We start from the raw sequence: 22,784 nt of genomic DNA, 5'->3' as shown, positions 1-22,784 counted from the left end.
TTCATTCTCTCTTTGCTCTTCCATTTTTGTACTTTATTTATTTTGTACTTTCCATTTTTGTACTTTATTCCCTTTATTTAGTACTTTATTTTCTTATTTATTATCTTATTCTTTTCATCGCTTTTATTTCTATTTGATTATTTACTTTTTTTTTAACTCCTATGCTAACAGGCGAAACATTGTGAGTGTTTATACATAAACTTTAGTTAACATCCAAGGAAACACAGGCTGTCCTGTCTGTCGAAACGCACGAATTTCCGCATCAATTAATAACTCAAACGCAACAAAATTAGACAACTAGAAAATATTAGACAAGTTAGAAAGTACGGATAATCGGGGTTTTTTCTCAATGTTTATTAGAGATTCATTACTTAAGACTATAGCAAATTACTTAAGCCTACTTTCGTACGTTTATTTGCGAATCTGTAGGTCGCATTATATTGTTTGTATGGAACTGGTCTATATTAATAACATAGAAAAACGCGTTACTTGTCGAAGGAACTCGATTTCATGTCATAAGAGCATCTCGTCATTTTTGGAAACATGCCAATATAAGCTGACGTTAAACAGTACATAAAGTTTCTTCAATAATTTGATAAAAGAAAGGAAATAAAAAAGAACATACCATGTCTTCACTAAGCTGAGGCTGCACATAGCGGAAGAACAGAGTCCACCAAAGCTGCAGGTGCTCAGACTGATGTTGACCTGCAACGCTGAAGTTTTGCTGCCATGGTTTTGGAGATCCAATAAAATGAACTATCTTCACATTACCGCCAAACCTAAAAAGTTTATTAAAAATACAATCAAAGAAAATGTTTGGATAATATGAGATGGCACTTCAGTCAGCCGCTAGGGCTTTCAATCATTTCCATCGGACAGTGTTCAGTCCTTCGGCCTTTACAAACGCAATCGTGATGTTATTCCAAGTCAAATCTTTCTCCGTGGTTGTTTCTTTACCTAGATTTGTACGGTGTACTGGTTTTCCCATGGATCTGTAAAATTGTTCCGACAATTTACTCTGTAAAATTATCATCAATTATCGACAAATTGTTCCAACTTTTTACTCTGTAAAATTGTCGCGTTTCTAGGTTGACTAGCTAATTTTTCAGTACACCAACGAACGAACAAAAAGATTAAGACCCCCCTTCTTTTATATATCAAAAAGAGGCAGTTTCGCCTAAATATTCCACTTCACGGGCATTTTCTCTCTCCCTCCGCTCGCCATGGTCGACATCTCGGGCCGTTTCGGACTTATCATGGCGCAATCATGAACGTCATTCCAAGTCGAGTTTTCTCCCTTTTTTCAATGATGTTTTGGGGACTTCTATACCCTAAAGCCATTTTCACGGTTCTGATATTATTCCGCGAAACTTTCCCTTTTCTAACTTGATTAGTATAACCTTTTTTTGATACAAAAACAAAAAAAACGAACAAACAGATAAACGGACGCCAGATTATTCAAATACATACCTGAAAAAAGCTTCACCATATTTATACACATTTTTAGGTTAGGTTACCGTATTTTTGCCACCTACTTCTCCTCGCTATTCCCTACAGTCGGTAGCTTCGGCTCATGCACGCTTGTTTTCATGACGTCACACTTCCAGTTTTTGTTGCTTGGATTTTTTTTTCCACATTTTTGTTTTGATTTTTACACTCCAAATTCATGCCTATGGTCAAAAAATTATTCTGCTGAAATTTTCACATTTCGAGCTTGATTAATATATTTAATTTTCATGTGTAAATACTTTAGTGAACAAACAACATTTTAAACAGTTAATTTTGTAAATGATAAATTCTAAATCAGAGTGCAGTGGGAGAACTCAAAGTGTAGCCCTTGGATGATTGGTTTTTCCCAAATATGATATTTGGAATTTCTGTGGTAGCTGAAAATAGAAATGTTCACAACCCATAGGATTGGTTTTTCCCGACTTGAGTACACAATTACTAATATTAGTTATTGTCAGGTACCCCTTCCTTTATCAGTTTACATAATCTTGGGTGGAATATGTGAAACAATAATTTTTTCCCCAAATGCCTCAATAATTGTGTTCCTATTCCAGTCAGAATACCAATGCCAGAAATTCCTTTCTTTATCTCGTTTTTATAATCTCGGCTATAACATGTGAAGCGATAATTCGGTTCCCAAAAGCAAATTGTACTACATATTCATGTCTTGCTCATCTGTTCATGATTCCTTAGACCACACCGCTTTTTTATATAGAAAGACGGGTATAATATTTTAAACAAGACCATAGAAAAGCAAAAGAAAATCTGATAATAGTTAGAAATGTCCGAATTTTACACTTATTATCCATAAGCCTTTATAAACAGAAAAAAAAATATATATATAATGAACTAAACTACATTAAAGTGAATATACAAATAAAAGGGAGCGTTAGTGTGTAGAAATGCATAAAATACGAGATTACGTTTTTCGTTTGTGTTTTCTCCTTCCATTTGTTTGTTTACTTTTAATTGTTTTTTTTTTCTATATATTCTTTTCCTGTCGATGAAGGCTTCCGGCCGTGAAGACTATTCGATCCAAAATATTTCTTTTCGCATTTTTAAAAGTTTTTGCTATTATCTTTTCTTCACTGTCTTATTTGAAATATTATAACCGTTTTTATATATTTTCATTTTGTTTGCTTATATATTAATATGTTCATATGATTGAATATCTTGTTCATAGTTTGTAAGTATAACATACAATACTGGTAAAAAAAAGGACAATGACTCAAATAGCTAGGGTATATAGAATAGGTGGATAGTATTCATCTCCCCAAAGTTAGCCTTCGATGAACATGTAAACGGTAGTCGCACCTAAACCCTTAAGCGGCGTAAGGAAAACTTTTCATCCCACAGCCTACCACAAATCATTTGTCTAGCCGACAGAAGCTCTTGCAAGAAGTATGAATGAACTGGTGAAAGGTGAGGTCCCACAAAGACCTTAGAGGACGGATGATACTTCAGTCAAGAAAGTCAAGGCCTTTTTTCAAACATTTTCACCGCAGAGGAGGAAAAAGTCAACATTGAAAATATTTCTTTTGAGAATCTGATCAAAGAAAATGGGATTGTCATAAGAGTTGGATAAAAGGATATCGATAATATCGGATAAAAATATCGGTAATATTGGATAAAAGGATATCGGTAATAAAAGGTAGAGTTGGTAAAGGATATCAGACTGGAAACTGGAAACTGGCATTGGCATCAACAAAACAAATCCCCAAAAACATCTAGCATTTTGCTATTTTTTTTTTCTGTGTTAAGTGTTATATGAAGCGTTTAATCACGGTGTCTCAAAAAAAGAAAAAAAAAATTACAAACTTTGAAATGTCAGAGGTAATTGAATAATTTATATAATTAAACCGCAAGATTATAGGATTAAAGCTAAAATTTCTCTGTAAGCGATACTTAAACATCGTTTTTGAATTCCAAGTCAAAATCCAGTCTGTAATTAAGTCAAATAAGATCATATCAAATAAAACAATAAATCATGTAACTCAATATAAAAATTATCAGAATAAAGTAAAAATCCAGATTGAACAGAGTAGGTTTAGGTTAGCTTGGGAAAATTTTGGCATGTAAAGTGGGCTAGTTGAAAGCTGCTAGATCTACTAGTGACATAATTCTGTTTTCTATACTCATCCCTACCTTTTATAATACATGAAAAAGACAAGAATCAGACCCGTCACCGAGTATGAATGCCCGCTGTATGCTGGTGCTCTGAAAACATTGTTAGCATCACTCCGAAAGATCAAAATGATGGTAATAGGGCAGGTTTAGTCGTCCCCACAACTCTCTCCAGTTTGTTAGTGAGAGTTTTGATGTAGTATCAACGTCTGTTTTAAGTACTTAAATTCGCCTCCTTCTCTAGCGCTTTCTCGTGCTGTGCCCCTAACTGTCCAACCGACAAGACAGACACAAAGGCCCACAGCTTGGTCCAATCATCCTGAGCTGTTCTTCAACACAGTAGTTGAAGAACAGCTGCATTCGACGCTGCACATCGGTCTAGAATGATAATCCTGGAGAAGTTATCCCCTAAAAGTTCCTCTGGTGACTCTTTCAAAAGAAGAATCCACTGTCGTCTAAAACCTGGATAAAAGACTAGCAACAAACCGGCGCCGAGAAACCAGCAGTGTAGGGTATGCTAAAAAAGAAACAAAAATTGCCAAACGCGAGATGGCACCAGCGATTTTCTTTTCAATGATAGTGCTAGTTTTCGTTCTTATAATTTTCATATACTCTATGAATCCTTAAACTGAATAGTCTATATCGTATATCATAAACCGAATAGTATATATAAACTGAATAGTATATATCATAAACAGAATAGTCTAGAGCACCCAATACTTATCCATAGAGCGCAGAGAACAGCTGCTAATTTTTTCCAATAAAATTTTGATTTACCGGCATAATTTGCAGTAAACAATCCAAATATGACTACAAGCAAATTTTAGAGATAAATTATTAAAATAAGGGTTTTATTTTTACTATTTCCTGTGTATATATGTTTATTTTGTTTCGTGCTTATTTTTTGTTTTGTGTTTATTTTGTGCACCTCTTCCTATTTTTTACTTACTCTTTATAAGCAGGACGATAGAAATACGAAGCAGATGAAGCCATATTATAAATGAAAGACAAGTGTTTGCTTATATCACTATACTGCCAATTTGAGAAATAGGAATTCAATAGTCCTTGATCACCACCTGAAAAAGAATAAAAGTGTAAATATAGGCTGGGTCAGACACATACACAAGGGAAGGGCCTTTGGACCCCCTTCAGGAAAAAAAAATACTATATTATCCCGATATTCTGAGCATATCCTACTAAGATTGTCCCTAAAATGCGTTTTGTTGTTCCCCCCCTCCGAAATCGTACGTGCCAGGAAAGGGTTGCGAACAAACCCAAAAAGATGTTCTAAAGCTAGCAAAAAAAGGTCAACTTTTTTTGGTCTTATAAATAGTCTTTAGAACAGAACACCATTTTTATAAGGAGTCTAAACTTAAACCACAGAGAACTATCAAATAAACCGAAGATCTTCTTTTCTACAAAATGAGTACATTGCCTATCTTGACGTTACGCTCCCTAATAGCCAAAAATGTTACTTGTGGGAGACAAATCAGAAAGACACGTGCAATCAATTAGCGTTCAGGATGGTTCTGGAAAATTCTTCCATCGCCACTGCTACAAGTTATTCAAAACATGCTTCACTCAGGTCCAAAACACAATGTGATTTTTATACATGAGTATTTACTTGTTGCTATATGATGGTCAACTGTATTCTTATACATCGTAAACTTCAATTTAAGGTAGAAAAGTACTACTTAAAGTAAACTAGTCCGTTTTTTTTGTTTTTTTTTTTAGACCAAGTAACACAAACTGTCAATGCTTATTACGAACCGGGTTAGAAACAATTAACGGAAAGCAAGAATTCTTCTATGTTTAAGAAAGAGGTTACCAATATTTTCGCACTAGGTCTATAACCATCTAAAGTTTACAAAACAACGTCAAAACTCTTATACAGGGCTGCCACGGGTTCAAGTGGTGAAAAATGGGGAGACTTAGGGACTTCTTTCTAGTCAAAAAAGGGACCTCTCTAAGAACCAACTGCTGAACATAAGAAGAATGTTACCATAAAGCGATAACGATTATATAAATACTCCGAATCGATTATTAAGAAAAGCAAGAAGACAATTTTGCTCCAGGAAGTTTGAGGAAGTATCGGGATGTCCAGCAGAAACATGGCGCATGATTAAAGAAGTATTTCAACAACCAACAAAAATGATCCCACTTGAAATAGTTAACCAAGAAGGTTGAATGCCAAAAAGTGCTGATGATGTTTTACACGTACTCGGATATTACTTCTCAGAGGCAGGAAAGCGTATTACTGAAGGAATCTGTCCGATGTTGCAAGATCCAACCACTTTTGACTACCTTGGTCATTTTGGACCTGAGGTTTGGATGTACTCACAACCTGTATCATTAAGTGGGATGAAACAGGTCATCTACAAAATGAAAAGTAATGCCTCTGGTAGTAATGTCATACCGTTAAGAGTGGTCAAATTTATCCTGCCACAAGTCAAGAAGCTACCTCTGTCCCTAATTAATTCTGCATTAAAAGAGGGTTTCTTCCTGTTTTGTTTTAAAGTAGCACATGTAACTCCTGTTCATAAAGGTGGTGAGATAAATAATTCAGGGAATTATCAGCCTATTTTTGTTCTTCCTGTGCTATCACGTGTTCTAGAGAAGTACTTTGATGCCCGTCTTTATGCATATTTAAAAGGTCGTAATGTGTTAAATCCTACCCAATTTGGATCTCGGCATGGTTCCACAACAGAACAAGCAGTTGCCTATATCAGTAGTGTAGTCGATCAAGCGATGAATGAAATTTACAGTTTCTTAGCAATATTTATAAATATAATTAAAGCTTTCGACCAGGTAGATCATGATCTCCTGCTTTTAAAGTGTGAGTTTTACGGCATAAAAGGTCATGGGCTTACTTTTCTACGTGCATTCTTAGCAGTGCGGCTACAGTGTGTTCAGATTGACTCAAAGCGTTCATTAAGCTTTTCTATTACATGTGGAGTTCCATAGGGCTCTGTTCTTGGACGATTATCATTCTTGATTTTTGTAAATGACCTAAGTTAAACCATGTCTAATACAAAAACAATTTCAGTGAATTATTCCATGATCCACAAGAAGTGACAGTACCGATGTTTTCTGATAACGCGTCTCTTGTTTGTCTTGCAAGAACTGAATAGGGATTACTTGATATTAAGTAAACAATCGTTAGACGGAGTTTCAACTTGGATGCGCGTAAAAAAAAATACAAGTTCATCCGGCTAAGAGTAGTCTTATTATATTCTCGAGAAGAGCTAAATATTATCAATATAAATACACTCGATTAAAATACACTTATGGCGAGATCGAAAGGAAGTCTTGCGTCAAGTATTTAGGTGTTACACTTGATGAAACTTTTTCGTTTAGGAAGCATATTGGGAACATGTCAGCGACTTTATCAAGGAATATCCGAATCTTAGAAAACTCGCACACTTTGTCCCGCATCGCATTCTAAGGTTCTCGTATTTCTCTATAATACATGCTTATATTTTATATAGTTCTTCGGTATTGTTAGGGACATTTCCGTCACTAGTGAATACAATTCAAGTTCTCCAAAATAATGGGATCCGTTTACTGTGCAATAAATCTTATAGTGATCCTGTGAGATTGGAGTATGGAAGACAAAAAAATTTTATCAGCTGCTGGCTTACGGGATTTTCATCACCAGTTATTTATTTTCAAGTATAATAAAAATAAATTAGCTTTATGCTTCTCAGGAATGTTTCAGGTTAGGTCTGGTTGCCGGAATTATAATATTCGAACAAGCAAGGCCCTGTCTGCTCCGATTGCCATCACTACAAGGTCTAAGTTCTTCTTTATTTATCGAGGAATAAAATTATGCATAAGTAATGGTAAGACAATTAATGACATGACAAGGTTTGAAGAATTTAGAAATATGGTTAAGGAAAAAATATATTCTAATTACGAGTTTAAAGTTATTATTTGTCATTTTTATTTATATTTTATTTATAAATTTATGGACTAGTAATAATATGATAATTAATGATACAAAATGGTTTGAAAATTTAGAAATAAAATCAAAGAAAAAATGGATCCTGTTCGTGAATACTAAGCTATTACTCGTCCTTTTTTTTATTCTTCTCTTTCTTGTATATTTCATTTGTGCTTATAAATCGCACTAAAATTGCCGCTTTTTTCTTCTATTCTTGGCCCGCCACAAGGACAACTTGCCTTTGCAAGTTCATGGGTAAGCCAGGAGATTTAATTAACTGACTGTTTTTTATATTATATATATATATATATATATATATATATATATATATATATATATATATATATATATATATATATATATATATATATATATGTATGCATTTTGTTAAGTTCTATTTTTATTAATAAACATAACTAACTATATGGTCCGGGGGATAAATTAAAACCCTTGCCCTGAGGGCTGAGATTGTCATCCTCAAAAACAAAATTCCTGGGCCTTTCAACAACGTTAAACAAAATGGCTATCTCAAAATTTTGTTTAGATGTGTTTGAGGAAATAGTGGGTGTGGGAGAAGGGTTAGTTGCCCTCTAATCACTTCCGACCATTTAAAGTGCACTAACCCTTCCAATTTTTAATTGAATGAGTTCTTTTGAAGTTCCTACGACAACTGCTTCAATACTAAGTGCCCTGATCTAAAACCAAAAAAAATTAAATAAATAAATAATGCTTTATGCCCAAATCGCTCTGTACTTAGGCAGCTCTATTGCACTGCCTATGATAAAGAGGATCTGGATCATTTGGACGTGCCTACTACCATATCCTGCTAAACAGATTCATAAGCAACTGAAAATGGAGGCATCGTTAACGTATGCATATACGTACAAGCTTTTGTAGACAAATCTGTATTATCCTACATATTGTATAAGGCAATCGCATGGAAATTAATTAAAAAAAAAAATAAAAAAAAACTTTGACATATTCCATGGCTCCTAGCTTATGCTACTACTACTATAATAACTCACCACAGCACCAAGCCGCCTTAGGCCATCACAGCTGCGCACACAACTCCTCCATCCTAATCTATTCACAGCCTCGCTCTTTACACCCTCCCAGGAAGTTCCCACTTCCTTTAAATCTTTTTTTATGATATCATCCCACCTCGGACGAGGACAGCCTGCTTTCGGTTTAGCCCTAGACGGTTGCCCGAAAGGACAATCTTCGGCAATCTGTCATCCTTCATCCGCAGAACGTACCCTAACCATCTCAATCTTTCTTTCATTATAGCCCTAAATGCGGGATTGAATCAAATTTTTCGTACAACTAAACAGTCCGAAATATGGTCAGTCAGCCGGGTACCCGGAACAATCCGTAGGCAATTTCTCTGGAAAACATCTAGTAAACCTTCATCTGCTTTTCGGAGCGCCCATGCTTCAGAGACGACATTTTTTTAACTGTGAAAAAACACCCTGACCTTTTGCTATTCTACTTTTAACCTCTTCACTGCTCCTACCGTCTTTACTAATAATACTACCAAAATAAGTGAAGCTGCCCATTTTCATCTTCACTTATTCCTAGCCTTAGCGACTTAGTCTTCTTAACGTTAATTTTCAAACCTATTCTAGCACCCTGAACTCGCAAAACATCAAAAAGTTCATTCATTTTGCTCACACTTTCATCTGGGATGCTTAAATCATCAGCATAATCTAAGTCCAGGAGAGTTTTTCTTCCCCATTTGACCTTTCCTGTGCTCCTTAAGACACTGTCCATCAAAATGATCCGCATAAAGGGGGATAAAACCCTGCTTAACTTTTGATTTAATACAAAACCAGCTGCTAACCTCATTTCCTGCTTTAACCGCAGCAGTATTATTCTCGTACATAGTACTAATCACTTAATGTATTTGTATGGTATACCATACAAGGGTAAGACCTTTCCTAAAGCGCTTCTACCAATATAACTGAACGCTTGCTCATAATCTATAAAACTGAGACCAAAGGCATTTGACAACTAAGGCACTTCTCAACTGTTAACCTAAGAATGAAAATTTGGTCGACATGTCCTCTACCTTTTTTAAAACCGCACTGTTCTTTTCTTAAAACTTTGTCTACAGCATCTCTCAGTCTAAAAATTATCATATTACTAAGTAATTTGATACCTACAAAGACCAGACTAATGCCCCGATAATTGCGACACCTGCTCTTATCACCTTTCTTATACATTGGTTTAATTAAGGTTTTCCTAAAATCGTTAGGTCCTTCCCCTTTTTTCAAAAAATCATATTCATAATCTTCAAGTAACTTATTTCCTACCTCAGAGCCACCATATTTAAGAAACTCATTTATCAGCGCCTGGAGCCTTATTATTTTTTAGTCCTTTTAGTACTGTCGCTAATTCTTCCTCGCAAAACAAATCCTCCTTCACATCCAAGGTATTACAAACTTTTTCATTTTCCTCTATGTCTTTTCCTCCAACTCCATCTCAGTTTAGCACATTCTCAAAATGTTCTGCTCATCTCTCTTTAACTCTTTCCTTATCACTGTTTTTGGCCCCGTTCCTATATCTAACTAGGAGAAGTCTGGGTTGAATACTCCCTCTCAATTTATTAACACGCCAGTACAATATTTTACTATTATGGCGTCTAGCTGCATCTTCCAGATCCTCGGCAATTTGATCCACGGCCTCCACTTCACAGCTCTTTAGTTCATATTTTAATGCTTTCTCCACTTTCTTTACATTCCTTTTGTTTTCATATGATCTATCACCCATATAATTCTTGTACAAACTCCTTCTCCTCTCTATTGAACATAAAGCTTTTTCACTAATATTCCTAGCTGCAGTTTCAACTCTCTTCCCAAGACACCATCAGCAACTTAACAAATTGTTTTTTTAAATTATTTCAACCATTTTTCAGATTGTCAAATTTTTAACTCTCAAGTTTAGTATTCAACTGTTCTTGGACAGTTTCTCTCAAATTCTCATCCTGGAGTCTACCAACATCATAACTTCTCAGGAGGTAGTTACCCTTCCGAAATTTCAGCTTTAAATCAACCCTAGACACTAATAGATGGCGATCTTTACTTCTTAACATCAATAACAGCACTCCTATATACCCTAGTATCTTGTATTGATCCTGTCAGTCTTCGGTTTACTATAATATAATCGAAAAGGTTTGCTGTCATACCATCACATGGATACCCTGTCAGCTTATGGGCCATTTTATGACCAAGCACCATGTTGGTTATAACTAGATTGTTATACCTACAAAATTGCAAAAGTCTGTAGCCATTACTATTTCCTTTTCCTACACCAAATTTACCAAGGCTAGGATACCATCTATCCCTATTTCTACCAGCCTGGGCCTTTAAAATCTCCGAGTAAAAACACCATATTTCTACCTGGGACCAGGTCTATTCGCTCCTGTAACTGTAAGTTAATTCATCTGAGTCACTAGTATCTCCGTCAGTCGGTTCAACAGGGGCATACACTTCTGCAACTGATAGCCTTAACTTTTCAATCACAAAATAAGCAATTAGTGTCCTACTATTAATGCCTTCCTAGCCTAAACAAGACTTATCAGCTTCCTTATTCATCATGAACCCTACTTCATGTCTAAATACCCCATCCTTCCTGCCTGAGTAAACAAATTCTATATCACCTTATTTTAGGCTTTCTACCCCTAGGATATGAGTTTCTGAAACTCTTAATAAGTCCAGTTCGAATCGTCTGAATTCGTCAATTCGTCATCTCAGATACCAGTGCAGGACGGGGATCAACATATCTTCTCAAGTCTACACCAAAGCACTTAAGTTGGCTTAGAACCAGACAGCAAGAAGTTCCAGTGACCTCCAGTACGAATGGAGGCTTCGGGCAATCCCGAGCCCCTCTTGGTCACAACAGGCTTTTCAGCATTTGGCGATGCTCTTCTATCAACAAGAGTTGAAATCCTGCACAGACAGTCTCAAGCCTATTATCTCCAACTCATTATACATTCACACATATTATGCTACTGCGGGGAGACAAACCTTAGTAGATAAATTAGCTAAGGTTTTGAAGCCCGAAAACACCCGTCAAAACAGACTAAGCCCCGAAGAATTATCCATTAATCAGAATCCCGTGCGAATGCTGAGTCGCTTATTAGGCTATAATTTCCTCGAGGGGCGCCACTCCTTAAAAATAGAGTTAACCGCGAGGTCCCTAGTCCTGCAGGTACCCCGAAAAGGTCGAGGCAGCCCTTTCCAGAGGCCTTTGTCCATAGATCTGGATCAAACGCCCTGCCACAGTTGTACTCCTATAGAGGATCCTCCCATGATGGTGTTCTGCGTCACCATGCAATTCATGTCCTTACTGGGAGAAGGTTTGTAACTTATGGGACTTGTAAACACAGCGGTGGGCTCTGTCGAGTATACTTTTGAGGCGCCTTCTTCCTCCTTTTCCACCATTATTTATGGCCCCAGTCGAGGGCACCTCAGTTTCTTTTATGAGTCCCCAGGGACAAGGTCCCTCTTGGTCCGTGCCTCCTGTGGAGGTACCTACATATCTGTGGGGCGGTCTCCTATGACCACCTGGGGACACGCTGAAAGATCTGGGGAGGCCCCTACTAAACTGATACCTTGTGAAAGATTGGTTAATAGAATTCTAGACAAACCATTGTTTGCCATCCTGGATAGGGACCAGGTTAGGAAAATGAAGATTTCCACCGACCAGTGTGTCATGGAGAGGTACTAGATTCCACTCTTTCTCCTTCATTAAACGTATGCATATACGTATAAGATTTTGTAGACAAATGTGTATATCCTGCATATTATACAAGGTAATCGCGCGGAAATCAATTAAAAAAAAAAAAAAAAAAAAAAAAAAAAAAAAAAAAAAAAAAAAAAAAAAAAAAAAAAAAAAAAAAAAAAAAAAAAAAAAACATATTCCAAGGCTCCTGGCTTGTGAATCAGTCATATCCTAGTACAACTCTTAATATATAATAAAAACTGAGTCAAACTGAATTGCTGGTGGGATATTAAACTGGGGGAGGGGGATATGCTGGCGCGTTTACGAAATGAGTCAATTAATTGCCTGGATTGTAAACCCTTAAAAAAGGTGAAAACTCGACTAGGTCAAATTTACATGTGATACTTTCCTTCGAAAAAGATTTAGTCCATGACGTTCTTTTATTTATACCTCTTTCATCGGCTTGCTTTGATTTTTGTTTTTCATTTAAAACTATTGTTTTAAAACATACATACACATGTATTCAATTGTTAAAATTCAGTCTTTACGTGGTTTTCTATCTCAGCTGCAAGCCTTAAAATTGTTTCCTTTAACTTTTACTCTTAAAGTTGAATTCATCAACTTTAGACACTAAACATATTCAGAGTACTAACTTTAAAAATATTCCTTTGGGAAAACTTTTAGAAACTTTGGAAAGCACTTCATACCCATGACCCCCCCCCCACCAATGTAATATACATCATCATGGCAGTATATGTTGTACCTCAAAAGTGGAAAACATACCATCAAAACTGCCCTTATTTGTGGCAAACCCGATGAGATCATTGTAGGTATTCTCACTGGGTTTGAAAACAAAAACGCCTGAATTGAAACAATCTGGCCATCCAGGATCCGACACTGCAGATAATTCTTCTTTGTCAAATAGCTCATCACAGTTCTGTACAACCTACATCAAAGTTAGATTATTAAAACCATTATTATCGTTAAATTTAATTACTATTAAAATTAATTTTAAGTTAAAATAAACTAATAAATTTAAAATTATTAGAAATAATTTACTATGGATTCTTGTTATAAGAATATAACACTTGCTTTTCTTGACATAACAAAATTACCATTTTCTGCCGAAGATACAGCCATTTTTGGGCAAAAATTGTGTGCATCGTTAAAATTCGCAATACAAAAACTTTTTACAGAAACACTGATCTTTCCAAAAACTCGTTCTAATGGTATTTCCTTGAGAAAACTATAAAATTGCCAATTTTTTTTCAATGGTAAAATTGCAATTTATTTCAAAAGAACTGTCATTTTCTTACAGAAATGTGCAGTGCTAAAAAACAGCTATGCGAAAAATTCTAAAAGGAAAACGGATGTTTCGCAAAACTCAATTATATGCCATTTTCTTTGAAACAATAAAAGAAAAAAAAATTAAAGTGTTCAAAGATAAAAGATTTTTGGTCAGATGCATATTGTACTTTATGGGTTTGTTATAGCACATGGCGTTCTAGATAAGGGAAAACAAGAATCGAGATATTGGCAGACAGCTAACGTTTCGTGAGCCTATTTGAATTGACCCATGTGAAATGAGCTCTTAATTATTCCAAGGTTTCTAGGTCGTTTTAATAATCAGACTTTTCACGAAGGTTAGCAGTGAGTAGAGATAAATCGTCCTTGTTACACATAACAAATTGATAAAATCCGCTTTAAAATTCTTTTCTTTATACTTTTGCTTTAAAAGTTGAATTTGTTGCTATTTGTGTGTAAAACTACAAAGAAAAGGAGTCTAAAACCTTATACCATGAGCTTAGATGATTTATAATTGCCATAAAAATGAGGCTTGTCATACCCTTGACCCCTCTCTCGTAACGTTCATCTCTTGTAACGTCCATCACTCGTAAAGTTCGTTTCAATGTTTGTACTAAAAACTTTCAATGGCATGACAAATGCTCAGTTGGTAATAAGGATTGCTGTATCGATTTTCAAAAAAACTGAAATGTTTTCATGTTTTCACAAAAGAGCAAAAATAACGTTCTAAAGGAGGAATTTGTTTTGAGATCTAATCATTTTTGTTCACTTATGAGAGCTAAATAGTTTCTGAAATGATGTTACATCCCATTTCGACAACGCTTAAATAATAATAATGATAATAAAAACACCACTAATGAGGGAATGTTTCGATACTAAATGGCTAGTTATATCATTTGGATTACAAAGCTCAGAAGCTAAACGTAATTTTTTAAACTAACATTAAGATATCAAGCCCATGTTTAGTTTACGAAAAGAAAAATAGAACAATCTTTCTTGGGCACTACCATTGCTTCTGCACACAGATAAGGTGTATTGAAGCAGTTTTCAAGTTCATTTCAAAAGACGGCAAGCATTGTAAATGTTTGTTAGAAAGGCTTCTAGGTTTTCGAAGGAGGAGGAAAATAGGCTGAAAAAAGGAATCATGGTTAGCCCAGGTATCAGCAAGTTTATGAAGCATGGGAAATTTGAGAAAAGGGAGTTTGGACTACGAAATTGCAAAAAAAAAACTATGTACATTAAAGTTACTCCTGAAAGCTATATGTTATATTATCCCATAGGTATCTATTACGAATTTTGAGTTCGTTTTTGTATATTCATATTAATGTCTAAATGTTTCTTTTCATAATACACAGTATACAAAACACTTTGTCATTAAAAGATGTTTTCAAAGATAAAACCAAAAAATCCAGTAAATTCAAAAACGCATGGAATTTTTTATCAAATGTGTATATATTTTTATTCTTAAATAGATCCCTTCTGGGATCTATTTAGATCACTTTGTGATCTGTGATCTAAATAGATCACTTTTTGGCATACAATGCAATCCTTTACAAGAACGACACCTCTGTTTTTGCTTCTTGACTGACGCTTAAGTAACATAGAAAGCTCATGGCGGTCACAAATTCAAATCACACATTGAGCTCACAGTAAGCCATTATAAAATCACCCTACCTATCCATTTATAACTGAATAAAATGAAAATATTGAAACTGGGTAAACCTTTAAACTATCCAAAATACTAAAACATTAAATATTTATATTAATAAATAATTCTGCTAGCTAAGAAACAAACTTACAGCTAGAATCAGAATTTCCTCTTAAATACAAATATGACATTTATTTCTGTTGCAAATTCAATTTTAACCTATCTTTTCCAACCTTGGCCAAATACATTGCCCGTATTATATATTTACAGACAACAACCCCTTACAATAGAGAATGTGTCCACCTCAAAAGGTTTTCCTATCTGAAGTACCTTTAAGTGGCGTTTTGTTTTTAATCCAACTTTAATAATAAAGAGTAAAACCAAAGTGAGAACCGAGAAAATAAAAGATGGACAGTAAGTCCTCTGAGGTTTCCTACAGAGATATCAAGTGTCTAACATTTATGATGCTGAAATGTTAAGAAGAATTTGAAGGTTTAAGTATTTTTTTTCAATTTTAAAATAAATCCAAGCTAAAATTTTTTTTCTCAATTACCTTTTCTCAATTACAAGAGAAATATTTGTTCTGTTTCAATTATTGTCAAGAGTAATCCTACTTAATCATGCCCAGGCCAGCTTCGTTCATGCACAAAATGTGTCTTTTTTTTTAAATAGAGCATTGTATTCCTTTCTATAAAAGAAAATAGTGCATTCCAAAAGAAAACTTAGGCAATAGAACACAAATTTGCAAAACTATTTAAAAATAAAATTAAGAAAAAACTTGCTGAGCTGAAAGAAAAAGAAAATTCTAAACACTGACAGAGCATGCAAAAATTTACCAAATAAAATTAATTTGTCAAGACATTAAATTGCAAATCGAAATGACTGCAAAACTTAAATTATTCTATGAAGGCTTGAAAGTACATATGACTCCTAATTAAAATAAAGAAATACCAGAGTGTCAGCATCTAAGAAAACGGCCGTCTTAAATTGTGTAAGCTTCCAGGCATGGATCTTTGTAAAGGTGATACCAAGTTCTGGTCTAGCAAGGAGGGCTAAGTGTGCAGAGTCTTGGGAGTCAAGGACATCAACAACCTCCACAACATCAAAAGCCTCTTGCAACCTCCGTCTAAAGTAGGTAAAACAATGTTAAGTTAAATAATAAACTAAGAAAAGAAAATTCAATAATATTGCCTACGGATTGTTCTGGGTACCCGGCTGACTGACCATATTTCTAACAGTAGGTTGTACGAAAAATGTGGTTCAATCCTGCTTTCTAGGGCTATAATGAAAGAAAGGTTGAGATGGCTAGGCCACGTTCTACAGATGAAGGATGACAGATTACCAAAGATTGTCCTTTTTGGCCAACCATCTGGGGCTACACGGAAAGCAGGTCGTCCTTGTCTGAGTTGGGAGGATGTCATGAATAAAGATTTAAAGGAAATGAGAACTTCCTCGGAAGGTGTAAAGAGGGAGGCTTTAAATAGATTAGGTTGGAGGAGGAGTGTGCGTAGCTGTGTTGGCCTCAGGCGGCTTGGTGCTGCAGTGAGTTATTAGTAGTAGTAGTAGTAGAAGTAAGACAAACGGTTATTAAATAGACAAAATAGGACAGGACAAAAAGGAATCAGAATATTGGGAAATGATTTACTAAATATTTGACTAGCCCAAATAAAAAAAAATGGAAAAAATGTCTAAAATAGGAAATAAAATGTTAAGATAAATAATAAACTATGGAAAGCAAGTTCAAAAATATAAAACTATACTGATACTTAAAGTAAGAGAAATAGTTATTAAATAGCCCTATTGGGACAAAAAAAAAGAATCAGAACATTGGGAGTTAATTTATAAATATTTGACTAACCCAAGAAAAAAAATTGGACAAAAATGTCTAAAATAGGAAATAAAATGTTAAGTTAAATAATAAACTAAGAAAGGGAAATTCAATAGTATAAAAAAATGCTGATACTTAAAGTAAGAGAAATGGTTATTAAAAAGCCTTAATGGGACAGAAAAAAAAAGAAATCAGAACACTGGGAATTAATTTATAAACAATTGACTAGCCCAGATAAAAAAATTGGGGAAAAATGTCTAAAATAGGAAATAAAATGTTAAGTTAAATAATAAAGTAACAAAAGGAAATTCAATACACGAAACTATATTGATACTTGAAGTAAGAGAAATGATTATTAAATAGCCTTAATGGGGCATAGAAAAAAAAGGAGACAGAGCATCAGGAATTAATTTATAAATATTTGACTAGCCAAACTAAAAAAAAAATGGAAATAAATGTTAAGTTAAATTATAAACTAAGAAAAGGAAATTCAATACTATAAAACTATACTGATACTTATAGTATCAGTATAGGAAAAAAGGACAGAAAAAAAAGGAATCAGAACATTAGGAATCAATTTATAAATATTTGGCCAAACTAAAAAACTTGTGGAAATTGTCTAAGACAATAAATAGAATGTTAAGTCAAACAGTTCGTGGTAACGAACTGTAGTAAGGAGCGATCCGGCTCAATAGTAACCAAAACTCTAAAAAATTGAATTTTGATATCAATAGCTACATCAAAAGAAACGCATTTAAATGCTGATTTTAAATAGATAAGCTTCATCAAGTTTAGTCTTACCCATCAAAAGTTACGAGCCTGAGAAAATTTGCCTTATTTAGGAAAATAGGGGGGAACACCCCCTAAAAGTCGTAGGATCTTAACGAAAATGACAACATCAGATTCAGCGTATCAGATAACCCTACTGTAGAAGTTTCAAGCTCCTATCTACCAAAATGTGGAATTTTGTATTTTTTGCCAGAAGACAAATCACGGGTAAAATATTTGTTTTTTTTTTCCCCAGGGGTCATCGTATCGACCAAGTGGTCCTAGAATGTCGCAATAGGGCTCATTCTAACGGAAATGAAAAGTTCTAGTGCCCTTTTTAAGTGACCAAAAAATTGGAGGGCATCTAGGCCCCCTCCCACGCTCATTTTTTCCCAAAGTCAACCGATCAAAATTTGAGATAGCCATTTTGTTCAGCATAGTCGAAAACCCTAATAACTATGTCTTTGGGGATGACTTACTCCCCCACAATCCCTGGGGGAGGGGCTGCAAGTTACAAACTTTGACCAGTGTTTACATATAGTAATGGTTATTGGGAAGTGTACAGACGTTTTCAGGGGGATATTATTTTGTTTGGGGGTAGGGCTGAGGAGAGGGGGCTATGTTGGAGGATCTTTCCTTGGAGGAATCTGTCATGGGGGAAGAAAAATTCAATGACAAGGGCGCAGGATTCTCGAGCATTACTATAAGAAAACAATGAAAAATAAACATGAAAACGTTTTCTCAAACGAAAGGATGAAGTAGCATTGAAACTTAAAACGAACAGAGATTATTACGCATATGAGGGGTTCTAAAAATACTTTAGCATAAAGAGCGAGGTATTTAGGAGGAGATAAATACCTTGCTCTTTATGCTAAAATATTTTTAGTAATTTCAACTATTTATTCTACGGCCTTTCTGATTCAGGGGTCATTCTTAAAGAATTGGGACAAAACTTACGATTTAGTGTAAAGAGCGAGGTATTAACGAGGGTACAAACCCCCTTGTATACATAATAAAAATATAAGGTTATGAAAGTTTGTTACGTAAGTTAATTCTTAAGTTACGTATATTTTTTACTAATAAAAACGTTCGTTAAAAATTAAAAGTTCTAGTTGCCTTTTTAAGTAACCCAAAAATTGGAGGGCAACTAGGCCTCCTTCTCCACCCCTTATTTCTCAAAATCGTCTGATCAAAACTAAAAGAAAGCCATTTAACCAAAAAAAGAATTAATATACAAATTTCATTTTAATAATTTATGTGCGGAGAGCCAAAACCAAACATGCATTAATTCAAAAACGTTCAGAAATTAAATAAAAAAAACTAATTTTTTTAGCTGAAAGTAAGGAGCGACATTAAAACTTAAAACGAACAGAAATTACTCCGTATATGAAATGAGTTGTCCCCTCTGCAATCCCTCGCTCTTTACGCTAAAGTTTTACTCTTTGCCACAATTCTACTTTTTAAAACAATTAAAAGCTTTAGCGTAAAGAGCGAGGGATTGCGGAGGGGACTCATTTCATATACGGAGTAATTTCTGTTCGTTTTAAGTTTTAATGTCGCTCCAGTTTTTTTCAGCTGGAAGTAAGGAGCAACATTAAAACTTAAAACGAACAGAAATTATTACCCACTGATTACATGGTCACTGCTGATTACATGAGTTGGTTCTTTGAGGTTGATTGCCTGACAAACACCATGTCACAGCAGGTCATCAACAAACTGAAATCTCACTTCGTCCAATATGGGATTCCCAAGCGACTTACAACTGACAATGGCCCCCAGTTCAGTGCAAAGGAATTTGAGCAATTCATGACTGACTGAGGAATATTACACTCAACCTCAAGTCCAAACTACCCTCAGTCCAACAGCTTAAGTGAAAAGGCTGTTCAAATAGCTAAAAGACTCATGGTGAAGGCTGCTGAGAGCAAGAGTGACCTGTATCTGGCACTATTGGAGTATCAGAACATACCCGTTGATGGATTTGCCCCAGCTCAAATAATGGTGGGACGCCAACTGAGATCACTCCTGCCCAGCATCACACAAACATTGCAACCAGGAGCCTTCCAATTTGACCAATTCAGACAACAGAGGGAGAAGGCCCAAGAGGCACAAAGTAAACACTATAATCAGCATGCAAGGAATGTGGAACCACTGAAAATGGGTCAGAAAGTGTGGGTTCAGTTGACTGACCAGGGAACCTGGAAGAAGGCAACAGTTTGCAAGACTGGCAACAGCCCTCATTCATACTATGTGTATCTCAAAGAAGGAGGGACGTTCTGCCACAACAGAATAAACATCAAATCAAGACAAGACCCAATGGTGACTGACCTGCACAATGGTGCTAGTTGCCAAGTCAAAACTTTGAGCATCTCACCATCAAAAAATGTTCCCAATCCCTTAGCTGATTCCCAAGAGACTACGGACCCCCCTACAGTGGAGTCTCCAACACCAAAGCAAGGTGTCACACACAAAGAGGTGGAGGCCACGGATCCAGCTCAGGCAGAGCAGATTAACCATGGAAGAAGGGCAATGGCAACTCATTCTGGTTGTCAGGTGAAACCCCCAACAAAGTTGAATTTGTAGAAAAGATGGGAGATGAAATGAACTTATTGTACTGAAAAAAAAAAGATGAAATGAATTTATTGTACCAAATAAAAAAAAAATGCAATGAAATGAACTTATTGTACTAAAAAAAAAAAAAAAAAAAAAAAATTGTTCTGGTTGTCAGGTGAAACCCCCAACAAAGTTGAAGTTGAACATATTCAATAAAAGAACATTGTTGAATCACATGAAGAAAAGAAGGAAGATGAAATGAACTTATTGCTTGCTTTTGCTTATATATTAATGCTAATGCTTGCTTGCAGTTGCCTTATTATGCTTTTGTTATGGGTGCTTGAGTCAAATATATGTATTAACTGAATAGTACATCAAAGAAATCATTGCAGAATGTAATTGTACCATTACAAATTAATATATTTGGAAAGAGCATTGAATGGAAAATGTAATAGTAGCCTATATCTTTTATTCTTCTCTTATTCCTACCCTATAATAAATAGTAGAATTCTAGACAAGAGGCTTTTGACCTTTTGTAATATTCTGAAGTAGTTGGGCCAGGAGAATGAAATTTCTAGGAATAAACTGTGCCTTGATGTTTTCATGCCTCTGTCTTTGCTGTTTCCCAACTTTTCAGGCTTAGAGAACTGAAAAGAAAACGCATCTACAGCCTAAATGTCTTCACTTAGAAAAAAATTTTCTCTAAATTTTGGTTTGAGTCCACTTAACTTTGATACTAAGTTTTGGTAAAATTCTAGACAAGCTTCTTTTTGCTATCTTGGAAAGGGCTTAGGTTAGGAAAATGAAACTTTCAGGGATGGATCTATAGACTGAATTATAGGTGCCCAAGTTGATTTAATCTATAGATACAGGGTTGAAACAACTGAGATGCTTGGAAGATAGATAGGATATGTGTAATTTTGGCTGTATGCAAAAAAGTAATGTTATCAAAACACCAACTAAATACTTAGATCAGACATCAACAAACCAATTATTGTCTGATATAGCAAACCAAATTCTTGGGTTTTATGAATAATGGACATGTACAAAAGTGTGCCAAGGGTAGGTGTTTTGAAGTACCTATCTCCACTCCTTTTCCCACTGGGGAGCACTGACCTTTATACATTTGTTTTATAAAAGCAAATTCTTGCAAAATAAATCCTCTGGTTAAAGGAAGTAGGCTACAAAAAAGTACTTTTAGTTTCACAGCTATGTTTAATCCCAATATGAGAGGTTTCAAAAATCTGCAAATACATTTCTTAAATTTAGAAGAAAATCCATTCATATGGCTTAAAGTTCTCAAGTAACAGGAATTGTATTTTCAAAACTAAAAGAAACTGAGAATTGAAAACTAGGAAACTGAAAATTAAGGGATTATATTGTTTTGCCAAATTCAATAGGCCTGGGTATATACCTTGCTAGTAGGCAAATTTCCAAGACTTAGAAATCAGAAATTAACATAATAGCTTGGCAATACCTCCCTTGAGTGTATTTTTGGCCCTGAATTCATTACAGAAATTATTTTTTCTTACTTAGGCCTAACCTCTTTCCAAGAGAGCCAACAGTAGCTTGTCTAGAACTTTACCCTAAGTTTCAAATACATAATTCCAATAAACACTGTGTCCTTGGGGACAGGGGTGTTTGCAGTTTTGAATCCCCCTCCCCCCAAAAAAATATTTGAAGTGACCCTAAAAGAGGATATGAATAGAGAAACACAGTTTTTCTGTTTTACTGACCATTTGTTAGTTTGATGCATGCATTGTAATTCTGTTAACATAACAAAGAAAATTGATAATGAACATAAACCTAGCCTACCTCATAAGTTGGGATACATCTGGAGTAATAAGGATAGCAAGTTGCCCTCGCGTGGCAACCCTTTTTAAAGAATTTGCTAGGACTAGAGCCCCAACACAGTAGGTTTCATTTGTAGCTAAGGTTACCCATCCTTCAGCCATTATAGCTTTATAATTGAATTCTGTTAAATAGCCAAGGAATGTAGTGAACTTGTTCAAAGGGCTTTATTCTATATAGTAAGCGTTTAATGATGATGCGCACTAATATGTACAAGAAATAATAATTTCAAATTTTATAGGATTTAAAAAATAATCTCAAAATAAAAGTCAGATTCCAATATCTTAGTGTCAGTATTAGAACTAATGTATGCAGTAATATTTAAGTATCATAACAAAATGCTGACCTTTGGGTCTTTTATGATTGCTACACGGGCGATATTTTGACTGACCGACATTTTGTCGTATCGGTATTTTAGTTCGATACGTCGATATTTCAGATAAGGTTTTGGCTCTGATATACTCTTTGAATTTTGCCAAAATTGAATAACGAAAATCGCAATTAAAAAGCATTCTGCAGGACTTTTTTTTTACTGC

General features: G+C 35.0%; 1 protein-coding gene across 1 annotated transcript in view; it reads right to left on the bottom strand.

The window, feature by feature from the left end:
• LOC136037268 (glycogenin-1-like) overlaps positions 1 to 22,527 on the bottom strand; it is a 39,007-nt gene extending 16,480 nt beyond the window's left edge. Inside the window, exons 1-5 of the mRNA XM_065719903.1 lie at positions 22,213 to 22,527; positions 16,203 to 16,377; positions 13,082 to 13,244; positions 4,583 to 4,709; positions 626 to 779 (exon numbers count right to left, since the gene is read on the bottom strand). Coding sequence (XP_065575975.1) covers positions 626 to 779; positions 4,583 to 4,709; positions 13,082 to 13,244; positions 16,203 to 16,377; positions 22,213 to 22,352 — 759 coding nt within the window. The 5' untranslated portion in view covers positions 22,353 to 22,527. The remainder of the gene's footprint in view (positions 1 to 625; positions 780 to 4,582; positions 4,710 to 13,081; positions 13,245 to 16,202; positions 16,378 to 22,212) is intronic.
• Between the last annotated feature and the right edge of the window lie 257 nt (positions 22,528 to 22,784).

This window comes from Artemia franciscana, chromosome 16 (assembly GCF_032884065.1).
Source record: "Artemia franciscana chromosome 16, ASM3288406v1, whole genome shotgun sequence".
NCBI classification, from domain to species: Eukaryota; Metazoa; Arthropoda; class Branchiopoda; order Anostraca; family Artemiidae; genus Artemia; species Artemia franciscana.
The sequence above is the reverse complement of the archived record's forward strand: the minus strand, read 5'-3'. Positions and strand labels throughout refer to the sequence as shown.